The 14,097-nt window shown below is 40.9% G+C and overlaps 1 protein-coding gene across 12 annotated transcripts in view; it reads right to left on the reverse strand.

The window, feature by feature from the left end:
- Nucleotides 1-9,316: 9,316 nt before the first annotated feature.
- Nucleotides 9,317-14,097, reverse strand: part of LOC139574805 (glycine receptor subunit alphaZ1) — a 96,897-nt gene continuing 92,116 nt past the window's right edge. For 6 of the 12 annotated variants that reach the window (XM_071399706.1, XM_071399695.1, XM_071399702.1 and 3 more), the window contains one exon: nt 9,317-13,827. In XM_071399706.1, the coding sequence (XP_071255807.1) occupies nt 13,534-13,827 (294 nt within the window). In that variant the 3' untranslated portion in view covers nt 9,317-13,533. Of the gene's footprint in view, nt 13,852-14,097 lie in introns of all 12 variants that reach the window. The other 6 variants (XM_071399698.1, XM_071399694.1, XM_071399700.1 and 3 more) reach the window with 1 other exon arrangement.

Raw genomic sequence — 14,097 nt, forward strand, 5'->3', positions numbered from 1 at the left:
AACTTAGGTTGAAACGGGGTGGTACTACCTGAACTTAGGTTGAAACGGGGTGGTACTACCTGAACTTAGGGTTGAAACGGGGTGGTACTACCTGAACTTAGGGTTGAAACGGGGTGGTACTACCTGAACTTAGGGTTGAAACGGGGTGGTACTACCTGAACTTAGGGTTGAAACGGGGTGGTACTACCTGAACTTAGGGTTGAAACGGCGTGGTACTACCTGAACTTAGGTTGAAACGGGGTGGTACTACCTGAACTTAGGTTGAAACGGGGTGGTACTACCTGAACTTAGGTTGAAACGGGGTGGTACTACCTGAACTTAGGTTGAAACGGGGTGGTACTACCTGAACTTAGGTTGAAACGGGGTGGTACTACCTGAACTTAGGTTGAAACGGGGTGGTACTACCTGAACTTAGGGTTGAAACGGGGTGGTACTACCTGAACTTAGGTTGAAACGGGGTGGTACTACCTGAACTTAGGGTTGAAACGGCGTGGTACTACCTGAACTTAGGTTGAAACGGGGTGGTACTACCTGAACTTAGGTTGAAACGGGGTGGTACTACCTGAACTTAGGGTTGAAACGGCGTGGTACTACCTGAACTTAGGTTGAAACGGGGTGGTACTACCTGAACTTAGGTTGAAACGGCGTGGTACTACCTGAACTTAGGGTTGAAACGGGGTGGTACTACCTGAACTTAGGTTGAAACGGGGTGGTACTACCTGAACTTAGGTTGAAACGGCGTGGTACTACCTGAACTTAGGTTGAAACGGGGTGGTACTACCTGAACTTAGGTTGAAACGGGGTGGTACTACCTGAACTTAGGTTGAAACGGGGTGGTACTACCTGAACTTAGGTTGAAACGGGGTGGTACTACCTGAACTTAGGTTGAAACGGGGTGGTACTACCTGAACTTAGGTTGAAACGGCGTGGTACTACCTGAACTTAGGGTTGAAACGGCGTGGTACTACCTGAACTTAGGTTTAGGGTGGCTACAGTGTGCTCGAATGAATACACCCCCAGCAATTGGTCCTGTAGATTTCCTCACTAACAAGGACAAGGTCTTCCAGCAGGTGGCCAGACACTGTGTTCATTAGTATTCATGATGTGGAGGAGGATGCAACGTAACCTCTCAGGGTGTATCGGTCGTATCGTATTTGGTACCCCCACCCTGTGACCCACATGGGCTGAGAATGTCCTGGTACAGCTGGCAACAACCCTCTGAGCATAAGGCCCTCCAGCTGGACAAACCCTTCCCAAAATGGCGTCCTATTCCCTACATAGTGCACTACTTTTTGACCAGGGTCTATGGGAATAGGACGCCATTTGGGTCTCTCTCGCACACACACACACACACACACACACACACACAGGAATGCAGTCAAGCAAACACAAACACAAACACGTTGGAGGCAATCAAGACTCTCATTAAGACTGTTTGAATCTATTAGCATTCACATCCTGGCGTGTGAAGAAATGTAAAAGGCTTCATTATCATGGGGCGAAATCACAAAGGTTTAGTCATCACCATCAACACAACAAAAACAGATTACTTATTTTAGGGAGCATTTGCAGGGCCACAAAAAAAAAAAAGAAGCTAATGCTCTGATTTCAAACACCGTGAAACAAATGTCTGTCAAAGCCTTCATGTTTCACTGGCTTCAGGCCCCGGGGGTCGTTTTCAGTGTTAGCTGTAATGTCATTCCAATGAGTCCCCCTGTAGTATACTGTTTCTGCAGCGGGGGGGGGGGGGGGGTCTGGGAGAGGGGGATGGGCAGTGAGTTGTTACCCACTCACTTGAACAAGGGCAGAGGAGCCAGAGCTATGACAACGTCCCAAAAGACACCTTATTCCCTATATAGTGCACTACTATTTCCCATAGCCCTATGGGGTAAGTGGTGCACTTGATAGGAAATAGGATGCCATTCAGGGCATATGATTGAGCCCAGTCCTTTAATGGGTCATCGTCATCCAACAGCTAAAAATATCACATCACAGAGGAGGAAGTTCAGGCATTTAGAAGTAAATGTGAGGTGGAGCTTTATAGTGAGGTGATGACATGACTTGCCCGTGTACCTTCAAAATTATTCGCCAATAATCATTTATTGAAAAACACTGTTTCCATCATGTCGCAATTAAGAAAGCTCGACCAAAAGAAAAATCCACCCCTGTCGAACAGATAAAAACGCATCCTATATCTGCCGTTTCCATTACACATGTCGCAAGATTTTTTTGTTGCGACATCGCTTTTGTAAAAACAAAAAAAACCTGGGTTAATGGAAACCTGAGCTCGTGTGTTTAGGAGAAGGAAGTTCAGTCGGTCACTGTGTGGGGTGAGATTTTTTTAACATCATAACTCAATATGTTTATTGGAGGTAGGTAGATTAGGGAGAGCTCGTTTATGTCCCAAATGGAAGGCTGTGCGTGATGACACATAAACAATAATTTTGCGGTTAAATTACATTTTACTGATTTAAAAATACAATTTAAATGGCTTTTCAACTCTACTGATGGTTTTGTCACAAAAACGGTTGTGTTATTTAGAAAACGTGCCCACTCTGGTATTGGTATGTGCGCTCTAGCCAACAGCTCGCAGACACAGTGCGGGTAAACTACCTGCATTATGGCATTATGACATTATTATGGGTAAGAGCGATATGTGTTTTATTTGTCAAATGGCAGCCAAGCGTCATCATGTCACCAGAATATGACATTTAAGCATCATCATGTCACCAGAAAAAGATATGTAAGCATCATCATGTCAACAAAAAAATATATTTATTTTGGATGAGCATCAGGCTCATAGTGTGCACATTCACCACCCTGTGAAGTTCATCATAATTTATTTAATCTGTAGCCTAATAAACTGCATGGTTTCCCGATTAATATTGGGAGGACCACACAAGACATCATTGCGTGACTCCTAGTTTACTTCAATATGATGTTTATTATATAAATATTTGGAGATAAAGGCGTTTCCAACGCAATTTTTAGCATAATTCATTTTTATCTACACAAAAGATGTGAAAAGAGATTAACAAATTGACTGTCGGCAGTTATAAAATTGTACTGGCATATCCTGTTTCCATTAGCCCTGTCGTGACTTTTTTCATGCATCAGATAATTCCTCCACATGAAATGGTTGTTTATGGTTGTTTATAGGCCGTGTTTAGACAGGCAGCCCAATTATGATCTTTTTTCCTCACATTGGTCTTTTGACCAATCACATCACATTTGTTCACCCCAGATCTTTTTTCAGAGCTGATCTGATTAGTCAAAATACCAATTAGTGAAAAAAGTATATCAGAATTGGGCGGGCTGTCTAAATGCATCCAAAGTGCTTCTGATTGGATTGCACATCACCATCAGACCCTTCATTGGACTATCAGAGGGAAACTGACATCCTTCACACTGTATTTTGGTATTTTATTAGGATCCCATTTTTGGTATTTGGTATTTTATTAGGATCCCCATTAGCTGTTGCAAAAGCAGAAGCTACTTTTCCTGCGGTCCACACAAAGCATGAAACATAATACAGAATCATGCGTATAATATAGATAGATGCTGTTCACTTGAAACCTATAGGGAGGCTTTGCACTAATGAGCTTTGTGTTTACATGATTTTCAAATACGATGTATAATATTTAATTTCACAGAAATATCTACTCTCTAAACCTGTAAAAAAAGTATTAAACAGATCAGTGTTTGATCAATGCATTTTGAATACTGTCTGTGTTCATATAGCATACTGTCTGTGTTCATATAGCATACTGCCTGTGTTCAGAATGCATACTGTCTGTGTTCAGAATGCATACTGTCTGTGTTCAGAATGCATACTGTCTGTCACGTTCCTGACCTTATTTCCTTTGTTTAGTCTTTGTTTAGTTGGTCAGGACGTGAGCTGGGTGGGTGTAGTCTATGTTATGTGTTTGTATGTTTAGGTTGTCAATTGGCCTGATATGGTTCTCAATCAGAGGCAGGTGTTTTACGTTGTCTCTGATTTGGAACCACATTAAGGTAGCCTGTTTTCACTGTTTGTTTGTGGGTGATTGTTCCTGTTCGTGTGTTCCTGATTTTTTCTGTGTTCACTAGTTCGGGACTGTAGCTTCGTTTGGTATTTCGTCTGTTTATTGTTTTTGTTCATATTGAGAAGTATTCTAATAAATTATGGATACGCACCACGCTGCGCTTTGGTCCTCCTCTCCTTCTACCGACGAAAGCCGTTACACTGTCTGTGTTCAGAATGCATACTGTCTGTGTTCAGAATGCATACTGCCTGTGTTCAGAATGTATACTACATGTGTTCAGAATGCATACTACCTGTGTTCAGAATGCATACTACCTGTGTTCAGAATGCATAATGTCTGTGTTCAGAATGCATACTGCCTGTGTTCAGAATGCATACTGTCTATGTTCAGAATGCATACTGCCTGTGTTCAGAATGTATACTACATGTGTTCAGAATGCATACTACCTGTGTTCAGAATGCATACTACCTGTGTTCAGAATGCATAATGTCTGTGTTCAGAATGCATACTGTCTGTGTTCAGAATGCATACTGCCTGTGTTCAGAATGCATACTGTCTGTGTTCAGAATGCATACTGCCTGTGTTCAGAATGCATACTGTCTGTGTTCAGAATGCATACTGTCTGTGTTCAGAATGCATACTGCCTGTGTTCAGAATGCATACTGTCTGTGTTCAGAATGCATACTGTCTGTGTTCAGAATGCATACTGCCTGTGTTCAGAATGCATACTGTCTGTGTTCAGAATGCATACTACCTGTGTTCAGAATGCATACTACCTGTGTTCAGAATGCATACTACCTGTGTTCAGAATGCATACTGTCTATGTTCAGAATGCATACTGCCTGTGTTCAGAATGCATACTGCCTGTGTTCAGAATGCATACTGCCTGTGTTCAGAATGCATACTGCCTGTGTTCAGAATGCATACTGCCTGTGTTCAGAATGCATACTGTCTATGTTCAGAATGCATACTGTCTGTGTTCAGAATGCATACTGTCTGTGTTCAGAATGCATACTGTCTGTGTTCAGAATGCATACTGTCTGTGTTCAGAATGCATACTGTCTGTGTTCAGAATGCATACTGCCTGTGTTCAGAATGCATACTACCTGTGTTCAGAATGCATACTGCCTGTGTTCAGAATGCATACTGTCTGTGTTCAGAATGCATACTGCCTGTGTTCAGAATGCATACTGCCTGTGTTCAGAATGCATACTGCCTGTGTTCAGAATGCATACTGTCTGTGTTCAGAATGCATACTGCCTGTGTTCAGAATGCATACTGTTTGTGTTCAGAATGCATACTGTCTGTCATGTTCCTGACCTTATTTCCTTTGTTTAGTCTTTGTTTAGTTGGTCAGGACATGAGCTGGGTGGGTGTAGTCTATGTTATGTGTTTGTATGTTTAGGTTGTCAATTGGCCTGATATGGTTCTCAATCAGAGGCAGGTGTTTTACGTTGTCTCTGATTGGGAACCACATTAAGGTAGCCTGTTTTCACTGTTTGTTTGTGGGTGATTGTTCCTGTTCGTGTGTTCCTGATTTTTTCTGTGTTCACTAGTTCGGGACTGTAGCTTCGTTTGGTATTTCGTCTGTTTATTGTTTTTGTTCATATTGAGAAGTATTCTAATAAATTATGGATACGCACCACGCTGCGCTTTGGTCCTCCTCTCCTTCTACCGACGAAAGCCGTTACACTGTCTGTGTTCAGAATGCATACTGCCTGTGTTCAGACTGTATACTACCTGTGTTCAGAATGCATACTGTTTGTGTTCAGAAGGCATACTGTCTGTGTTCAGAATGCATACTGTCTATGTTCAGAATGCATACTGCCTGTGTTCAGAATGTATACTACCTGTGTTCAGAATGTATACTACCTGTGTTCAGAATGCATACTGTCTATGTTCAGAATGCATACTGTCTATGTTCAGAATGCATACTGCCTGTGTTCAGAATGTATACTACCTGTGTTCAGAATGTATACTACCTGTGTTCAGAATGCATACTGTCTGTGTTCAGAATGCATACTGCCTGTGTTCAGAATGCATACTGCCTGTGTTCAGAATGTATACTACCTGTGTTCAGAATGCATACTACCTGTGTTCAGAATGCATACTGTCTGTGTTCAGAATGCATACTGTCTGTGTTCAGAATGCATACTGCCTGTGTTCAGAATGCATACTGCCTGTGTTCAGAATGTATACTACCTGTGTTCAGAATGCATACTACCTGTGTTCAGAATGCATACTGTCTGTGTTCAGAATGCATACTGTCTGTGTTCAGAATGCATACTGTCTATGTTCAGAATGCATACTGCCTGTGTTCAGAATGTATACTGTCTATGTTCAGAATGTATACTGTCTATGTTCAGAATGCATACTGCCTGTGTTCAGAATGCATACTGCCTGTGTTCAGAATGCATACTGTCTATGTTCAGAATGCATACTGCCTGTGTTCAGAATGCATACTGCCTGTGTTCAGAATGTATACTGCCTGTGTTCAGAATGCATACTGCCTGTGTTCAGAATGCATACTACCTGTGTTCAGAATGCATACTGTCTGTGTTCAGAATGCATACTGTTTGTGTTCAGAATGCATACTGCCTGTGTTCAGAATGCATATTGTCTGTGTTCAGAATGCATACTACCTGTGTTCAGAATGCATACTACCTGTGTTCAGAATGCATACTGTTTGTGTTCAGAATGCATACTGTCCGTGTTCATATAGCATACTGTCTGTTGTTCAGAATGAATAGGGTCTCCCTCTCTAGGTGCCCTCTCTCTTGGTTCCCTCTCTCTAGGTTTCCTCTTTAGGATCTCCCACTCTATGGTCTCCCTCTCTGGGGTCTCCCTCACTAGGTTCCCTCTCTCTAGGGTCTCCCTCACCAGGGTCTCCCTCTCTGGGGTCTCCCTCTCTAGTTTACCCTCTCTAGGGTCTCCCTCTCTGGGGTCTCCCTCTCTCTAGGGTCTCCCTCTCTGGGGTCTCCCTCACTAGGTTTCCCCTCTCAAGGGTTTCCCTCACTTCTCCCTCACTAGGGTCTCCCACTCTACGGTCTCCCTCTCTGGGGTCTCCCTCACTAGTTTCCCCTCTCAAGGGTCTCCCTCACTAGGGTCTCCCACTCTACGGTCTCCCTCTCTAGGGTCTCCCTCACTAGGTTCCCTCTCTCTAGGGTCTCCCTCTCTAGGGTCTCCCTCACTAGGTTCCCTCTCTCTAGGGTCTCCCTCTCTAGGGTCTCCCTAACTAGGGTCTCCCACTCTACGGTCTCCCTCTCTTGGGTCTCCCTCACTAGGTTCCCTCTCTCTAGGGTCTCCCACTCTACGGTCTCCCTCTCTAGGGTCTCCCTCACTAGGTTCCCTCTCTCTAGGGTCTCCCTCTCTGGGGTCTCCCTCACTAGGTTCCCTCTCTCTAGGGTCTCCCTCACTAGGTTCCCTCTCTCTAGGTTCCCTCTCAAGGGTCTCCCTCTCTAGGGTCTCCCACTCTACGGTCTCCCTCTCTGGGGTCTCCCTCTCTAGTTTCCCCTCTCTAGGTTCTCCCACTCTACGGTCTCCCTCTCTGGGGCCTCCCTCTCTAGGTTCTCCCACTCTACGGTCTCCCTCTCTAGGTTCCCTCTCTCTAGGGTTTCCCTCACTAGGTTCCCCTCTCTAGGGTCTCCCACTCTACGGTCTCCCTCTCGGGGCCTCCCTCTCTCTAGGGTCTCCCTCTCGAGGATCTCCCTCTCTAGGTTCCCTCTCTCTAGGGTCTCTCTCTTTCGGGTCTCCCTCTCTAGGTTCCCTCTCTCTAGGTTCCCTCTCTCTACGGTCTCCCTCTCTCTACGGTCTCCCTCTCTGGGGCCTCCCTCTCTCTAGGGTCTCCCTCTCGAGGATCTCCCTCACTAGGTTCCCCTCTCTAGGGTCTCCCACTCTACGGTCTCCCTCTCTGGGGCCTCCCTCTCTCTAGGGTCTCCCTCTCGAGGATCTCCCTCTCTAGGTTCCCTCTCTCTAGGGTCTCTCTCTTTCGGGTCTCCCTCTCTAGGTTCCCTCTCTCTAGGTTCTCCCTCTCTATGGTCTCCCTCTATAAGTCAGAAAACACTATGTCTTACATTCCATACACATCTGTAGGTCTACAGTATATTGGGCTCCTTGACTGATGAATTCATTAATATATAAGCCTTCATTTCTCAGAACAAGAATAGACTGACGAGTTTCAGAAGAAAATGATTTGTTTCTGGCCATTTTGAGCCTGTAATCAAACCCACAAATGCTGATGCTCCAGATACTGAACTAGTCTAAAGAAGGCCAGTTGTATTGCTTATTTAATCAGAAATACAGTTTTCAGCTGTGCTAACATAATTGCGAAAGGTTTTTCTAATGATCAATTAGCCTTTTATAATGATAAACTTGGATTAGCTAACACAACGTGCCATTGGAACACAGGTGTGATGGTTTCTGATAATGGGCCTCTGTCGCCTATGTAGATATTCCATAAAAAAACAGTAGTGTATATATATATTTTTTTAAGAAAAAAACTAGTGCACTGTGCCTTTTTTACTCCTGTATGAGCGGACCAAAATTGTCGTTAGCAGCGCTGGGAGAAAAAAATCTCTCAGCTTCTTGTCATTTTTGCTAGATATCTTGCCTTCCAGAATCACAACAGCACACGGACCTTTTCCCCATTGAAGCGTGTGCATAATTTTCGTGATGTTGTTAACTAATCCGTCTATACTTGTAAACAAAATACCTTTTTCGGTGGATTCTTGATGTTTTGGTTTACTGTTTGAACAGTTGCTGAGATTACAATTTGGTTATCAATGAAAAATAGGCCGCTTTGATGAATAGCCTATAGAACCTATAGATCAGATCAAGGAACGAAGTGACAACACTGCCCCCCCACGGCTGCGGAAGGAACGCCGGAGGAGCCGCTCCTTTTGTGGCGAAAGACGACATTGAAACACTGCTACTGTACCTTCCATCTCCGTTGTGTGCGAATTTACCTTAAGGCCACTGAATCTTAGGAATATGACCTTACAAATGGTAATAATGACAATTTGTATTTAATTTTTAAAATGAGTACCATTTATGTAACATGTTTTTTAAAGTCAATTATAGCAAGCCTAATTCAATCATAAAGTGAAGAGAGAAATAATTGTCTCCTCAAGGGCTTTTTGCTAGTTAGCGATAGAATGAATACAACAACCTACGGACATAATTTATTGTTTGACATTTTTTATACTTTTTATGATTATACACAGATCCTTGAGCTTTGTAACAGAAAGCAATAGTCCAACTCTTGACAATTCTTTCAAAAAAAGGTAAAGAGATTTTTGTTCAGAAAACCTTTAATTGTAATTAGAATTACTTATAATGACATATTTCAATAAATATTTAGTTATATACATTTACAGCAGAAATTGTACATTCCTTTTTTTCTTCAAATTGCTAACATTTTTGTACAAGCCCAAAATATCTGCCATTGTAATTATATGCATGCAAAATATTCAGTGTTTTCACATTTGAATAAAAAAAAAAAGGATTTGCTGAACTTTTTTCCTTCTTCTGAAGTGCACTCTTGGATTATTATCATAACTGTAATTAGCAAATTAAGATGTGCACTTTGTGCCAATACACAATATTTAAGCAAGTAAAACTAAATTAAGGCCATTCCAACTTGTGCTAAAAATGAATAAAAATACATAAATAGAAACGTTTCCATTTTTGTGTACAGTTCAGTTCATGACTGGTTATTTCTGTCCATCTCTATCACTGGGTGGTGAGTGCGTCACCACAACCAGGGCATCTGATATATTAAAAATACAATAAACAGAATCAAACAGCTGTTGTTATCAGCAATTACTAACAAATCATAACATGCTAGTTGAATTTCATACTTTAAAAATGTTCATATTGCACTGTCCTATATGCCAAATATTATATGAACTTCCTTCATTGTCAATAATATTTGACATTATGATAGGTCAGGTTGATATGAAGGGTAGGAAGTCCTATCTGTTCAATGGAGTTTTCCCCACCAGTAAACATTCCTACCACTTCCATACTTTGAACATTGATCTGCTGAGCAATTAAGTTAAACATACAATTCTTGTTCTAGAATGTGTCAGTGTTCTAGAATACGTTAGACCTTGTTGAAGTTGTCTAGTCAGAGCAGTAAGTGTCATTTCCATCTTGAATAACATAATTAACAAAGTAAGCCTTGTCCGAGCCCCTGCCCCTTGTCCCGTAGGGCAGGAGCCTATCAGGGTCAGTGTCAATTCCAGAAATTCAATTCCAATTCAATTATTTCTGCCTATTCATTTCCCATGTATTCAATTCAAATTCCAGGTCGATTCTGAATTGAATTAAAATTCAATTTAAATTGGAATTGACCCCAACCCTGGAGCCTATCTCCTGTTTCTGTAGCATGAGGCAGCTTGATGTACAAGTACACGCCCTGGACAGGTCGCTAGTAATAATGCACCTTAATAAGCAATTGGTTACAATAAATTCATATAGCATTTTCCCAAGTGCAGTGATCCTTCACATGGTCAGGGCATAGAGTTCAATCCATCACTATTGAATGGATGAGTGAATATCATGGTGGTTGAGTGGAGGTATATGATATGACTAGTTCCTAGTTTGTTGCATATTCAACACTGGATAGCATTTTATTTAATGGATATTTTTGGTTGAGGAAGTCAAAACTGAGGAAAGATTCATGGTCAAATTCTGTACTGAAATATTACAGCCAACAAATAAATATTGTATCTATCAACAAATCATTCAGCACTTTCAAAACATTGATTACTGTGCTGATATTTTAAATGGCCAATATGTTTTAACCCCATTCTAACAATTAACTTTTATAAATGCATAGTGTTGGGTAAAGCATAACATTATAAATTAACATAAGTATGCCCCATGTAGAAAAGTTAATTTGCTGGGATAAAACAACACTACTACAAAAACATAGACCTTCAAATCAATTTACCCATGGACTGTGTCTGTTAGAAAACACACATATGTTTTGACAAATACTGCCTCAACTGGAAGGTAATATGAATTACTGGAAGATAATATGAATTGAAGAAATAGTTGACCGAAATGTAAAATATTGTTATAATCTCTTGTGCAAGTCCATCAAGCCTCAAACATCAAACTACCTCAAACTATCATTAACACATTCGAAAATCTATGACCTGTTAAAGTAACGGATTACACTTTTCAAGAAGAAGAAAAAAAAAAACAGGGATGAAGAAGCAGAAAAAGTTTCATATCAAAATATATAATATTGTTAATTGAATAGTATTATATTACCACAAAAAAGAAATGGAAGCACGTTATCCACACACGGGGAAGTCAATGGAAAGAACTGAATCAATTTAAGTTACGACAACTAAACCTAAACAATATCCTGAACCAGTCCATAATATCTGTTGCCAAGGTGTTCTGGCATCTATCCCCTTATGACATCATAGTCAAAACCGAACCAGGAAGGCAATGATCATAGGTTAACAAAATACTTATTTGGTTTGGAATAAAAACCCAAGTAGAGGAAAATAACATTTGGCATTAAAGTTAAATGCAAAAACTCACTCGACAAGTGTTTATTTCAACTGTGTCCGAGTCTCCCATCCATGACGATGTGTCGCAGGCCATACTTCCTGTGGTAGCAGTAGTCTAGTCTTTATTTATGGGGCTTGGTGACAGCACTTTTGGCTAGGTAAACAATGTACCAGAGGTGGGGCTACAGAGAGCAGAAAGTCTTAAATATGCAATATGAAAAGCCACTGTAGCTTGGCCTGCTTGTTGTTGAATATGAATGTGTTTAGAATGATGGGCCTAGGAGGGTGAATAGTTTACATTATGCTTGGGGGTGTAGATATGAAGGCCTCGTGTATGTTTGTATGCATGTCCACCATTGGAAATATGAACACTGTGATCTGTGATGTCTTAAATTAAAAGACTTGATGGCACACAAGTTCAAACAGATTCATGATAATGTTTTGTAAATGGTAAAGCTAATTAAAAAATAATTGCATATATTAATTATTGCATAGAAAAGCCTGGTGAGAAGTAATGGATTTCAGTATCTTAAATCAAGCCACTGACTAGTTGAATAAATGTATTAATCAATCAATTTCACAGTATACTGTAGTATTGTGAACTATAACATGTACTGCATTATACACCAATGAAAACATTGTGTTAATCATTGATGTTAATGTATCAAACTATTTTCCATGATTTTGAGTGAATATCTTTTAGGCATATTTAGTAAAGGATGACAATAATGCATATGTTTTTTTAGCTACATTATTAATGTGTGTAAATATATTAATGGTAATAATTGTTAAGGTACAGTAGGTGTTTTCTTGTATTAATCTTAACTCACTACATTTTTCTCCGTCGCCTGCTGGGTATCTTACCGTAACTGGGTAATACGCTATGAAAGGAACTAAACAAATGTTAACAGTAGAGCTTCAATGAAATGATCAGGAAGAATCTGGATTTTTTTTTTTAAGAAGAAGATTTTCCAGTGTAGATTCACTTTTAATGAATCATATTTTGATTTAAGAACCAAATCCTTATAAAAAGCACATGGATAAATGAATGAATGAATGCAATAATGAGGATATGTGAATGATGGCAAATGTCCCTTTAGAATTTAGAGTTCCCAAGAAGAGCTTGAGCTCCCAAGAAGAGCTTGAGCTGATTACAGCAACATGATATATACTTGACACGTAAATTAAAAACGATATGCAATTGAGAAATAAAGTTAAGGACAGATAGAGGAACACGTTGATCACAGCGGTTAGAAACAATAGAATACTATTTTCACTCCCCCCCCCCACACTCATCAAGTTTCCTTCATATAGTTGATAGCAGCATCAACCACATGAAATCTCAGTTTTTTGTTGAGGGCTCAGGGAGCGTTGATAAGTGCTTGCAAAACACATTGAAGCTAATTGAGATATATAGGACACACGATCCTTGCATCACTTTATTAACGGAAACACTAAATCGTCTTAGTATCCTTTTAAAATCCATCCCTCGTGTTCCATCCAGACATCTGCCTTTTCGAAGAAATAACAGTTTTTAAATATATGATAGATATATAGTATATTACAGTGCTGTATGTTTCCCCAACTTTCTTCTTCTTCGTCTTTATAATGCAGTGTCTGTCTTCTTTGAGTTGCGAAAATAAAACCAACACTTCTTAGAAGAACTTTCTTTTTAAATTCTCAGTTATCATAAATTCCCAAGTTCTTGGATGTATCGGTAAAAGTCTTAACATTTACTTCTTTATCGTTTTGTAAATATATTGCCACATTCATATATCATGCATTTTACTGCATTGCTATTGCACTGGTCCGGATTATTCAGGTTGAAAAGAGGGGGGAAAATAAAATAAAATAACAAATATTGATAAGTTACCTTTGCCAAGGCGATAGCCACCAAAAGCAAGTGAGCAAGTGAAGAGCGAGGAGTATTGGGTTTGGGAGAAGGATGGCGTGGTATTGAACTCTCTCTCTTCCCTTGCTTACGTCATCTGGTGTACATCCGTGCTTCGGATGATCTTGTATACGAGCCAGTAGAAAATATTAAAAATGAGGAAGACTAGCGGGAAAGCCACGCGAGAGACCGTGTCGATCCTCTTCGCGCGGCCGATGAAGAGCTTGCGCATCTCTTCCACCGTTTTCTCCTGAGGGCCGGCAGTGGCGGTCGGGGCGTTGTTGTTGTTCCCTTTGATGGCCATGCCGTCTTTGGCCTGCAGGCAGGCAGGCCCCATGCCATAGGCGGTGAAGCTGAACCGGCCCTCACCGCCCTCATCCTCCTGTAACACAGCCGAATATTCATTCTGTTAGGAATCAAAAAACCCATTACACATTTGATATCCAGGCCTGCTCTCTCTCTGTATATCTCTTAAAGGCCCACACCTTAAGTCATAAAAACACATGTTGAAAATCATAGTGGGTCTTCAAAGAAAAGGCTCTTAACTGGCTTAAATCATAGTGGGTCTTCAAGGAAAAGGCTCTTAACTGGCTTAAATCATAGTGGGTCTTCAAGGAAAAGGCTCTTAACTGGCTTAAATTATAGTGGGTCT

This window comes from Salvelinus alpinus, chromosome 4 (assembly GCF_045679555.1).
Source record: "Salvelinus alpinus chromosome 4, SLU_Salpinus.1, whole genome shotgun sequence".
In the NCBI taxonomy this organism is placed as follows: domain Eukaryota; kingdom Metazoa; phylum Chordata; class Actinopteri; order Salmoniformes; family Salmonidae; genus Salvelinus; species Salvelinus alpinus.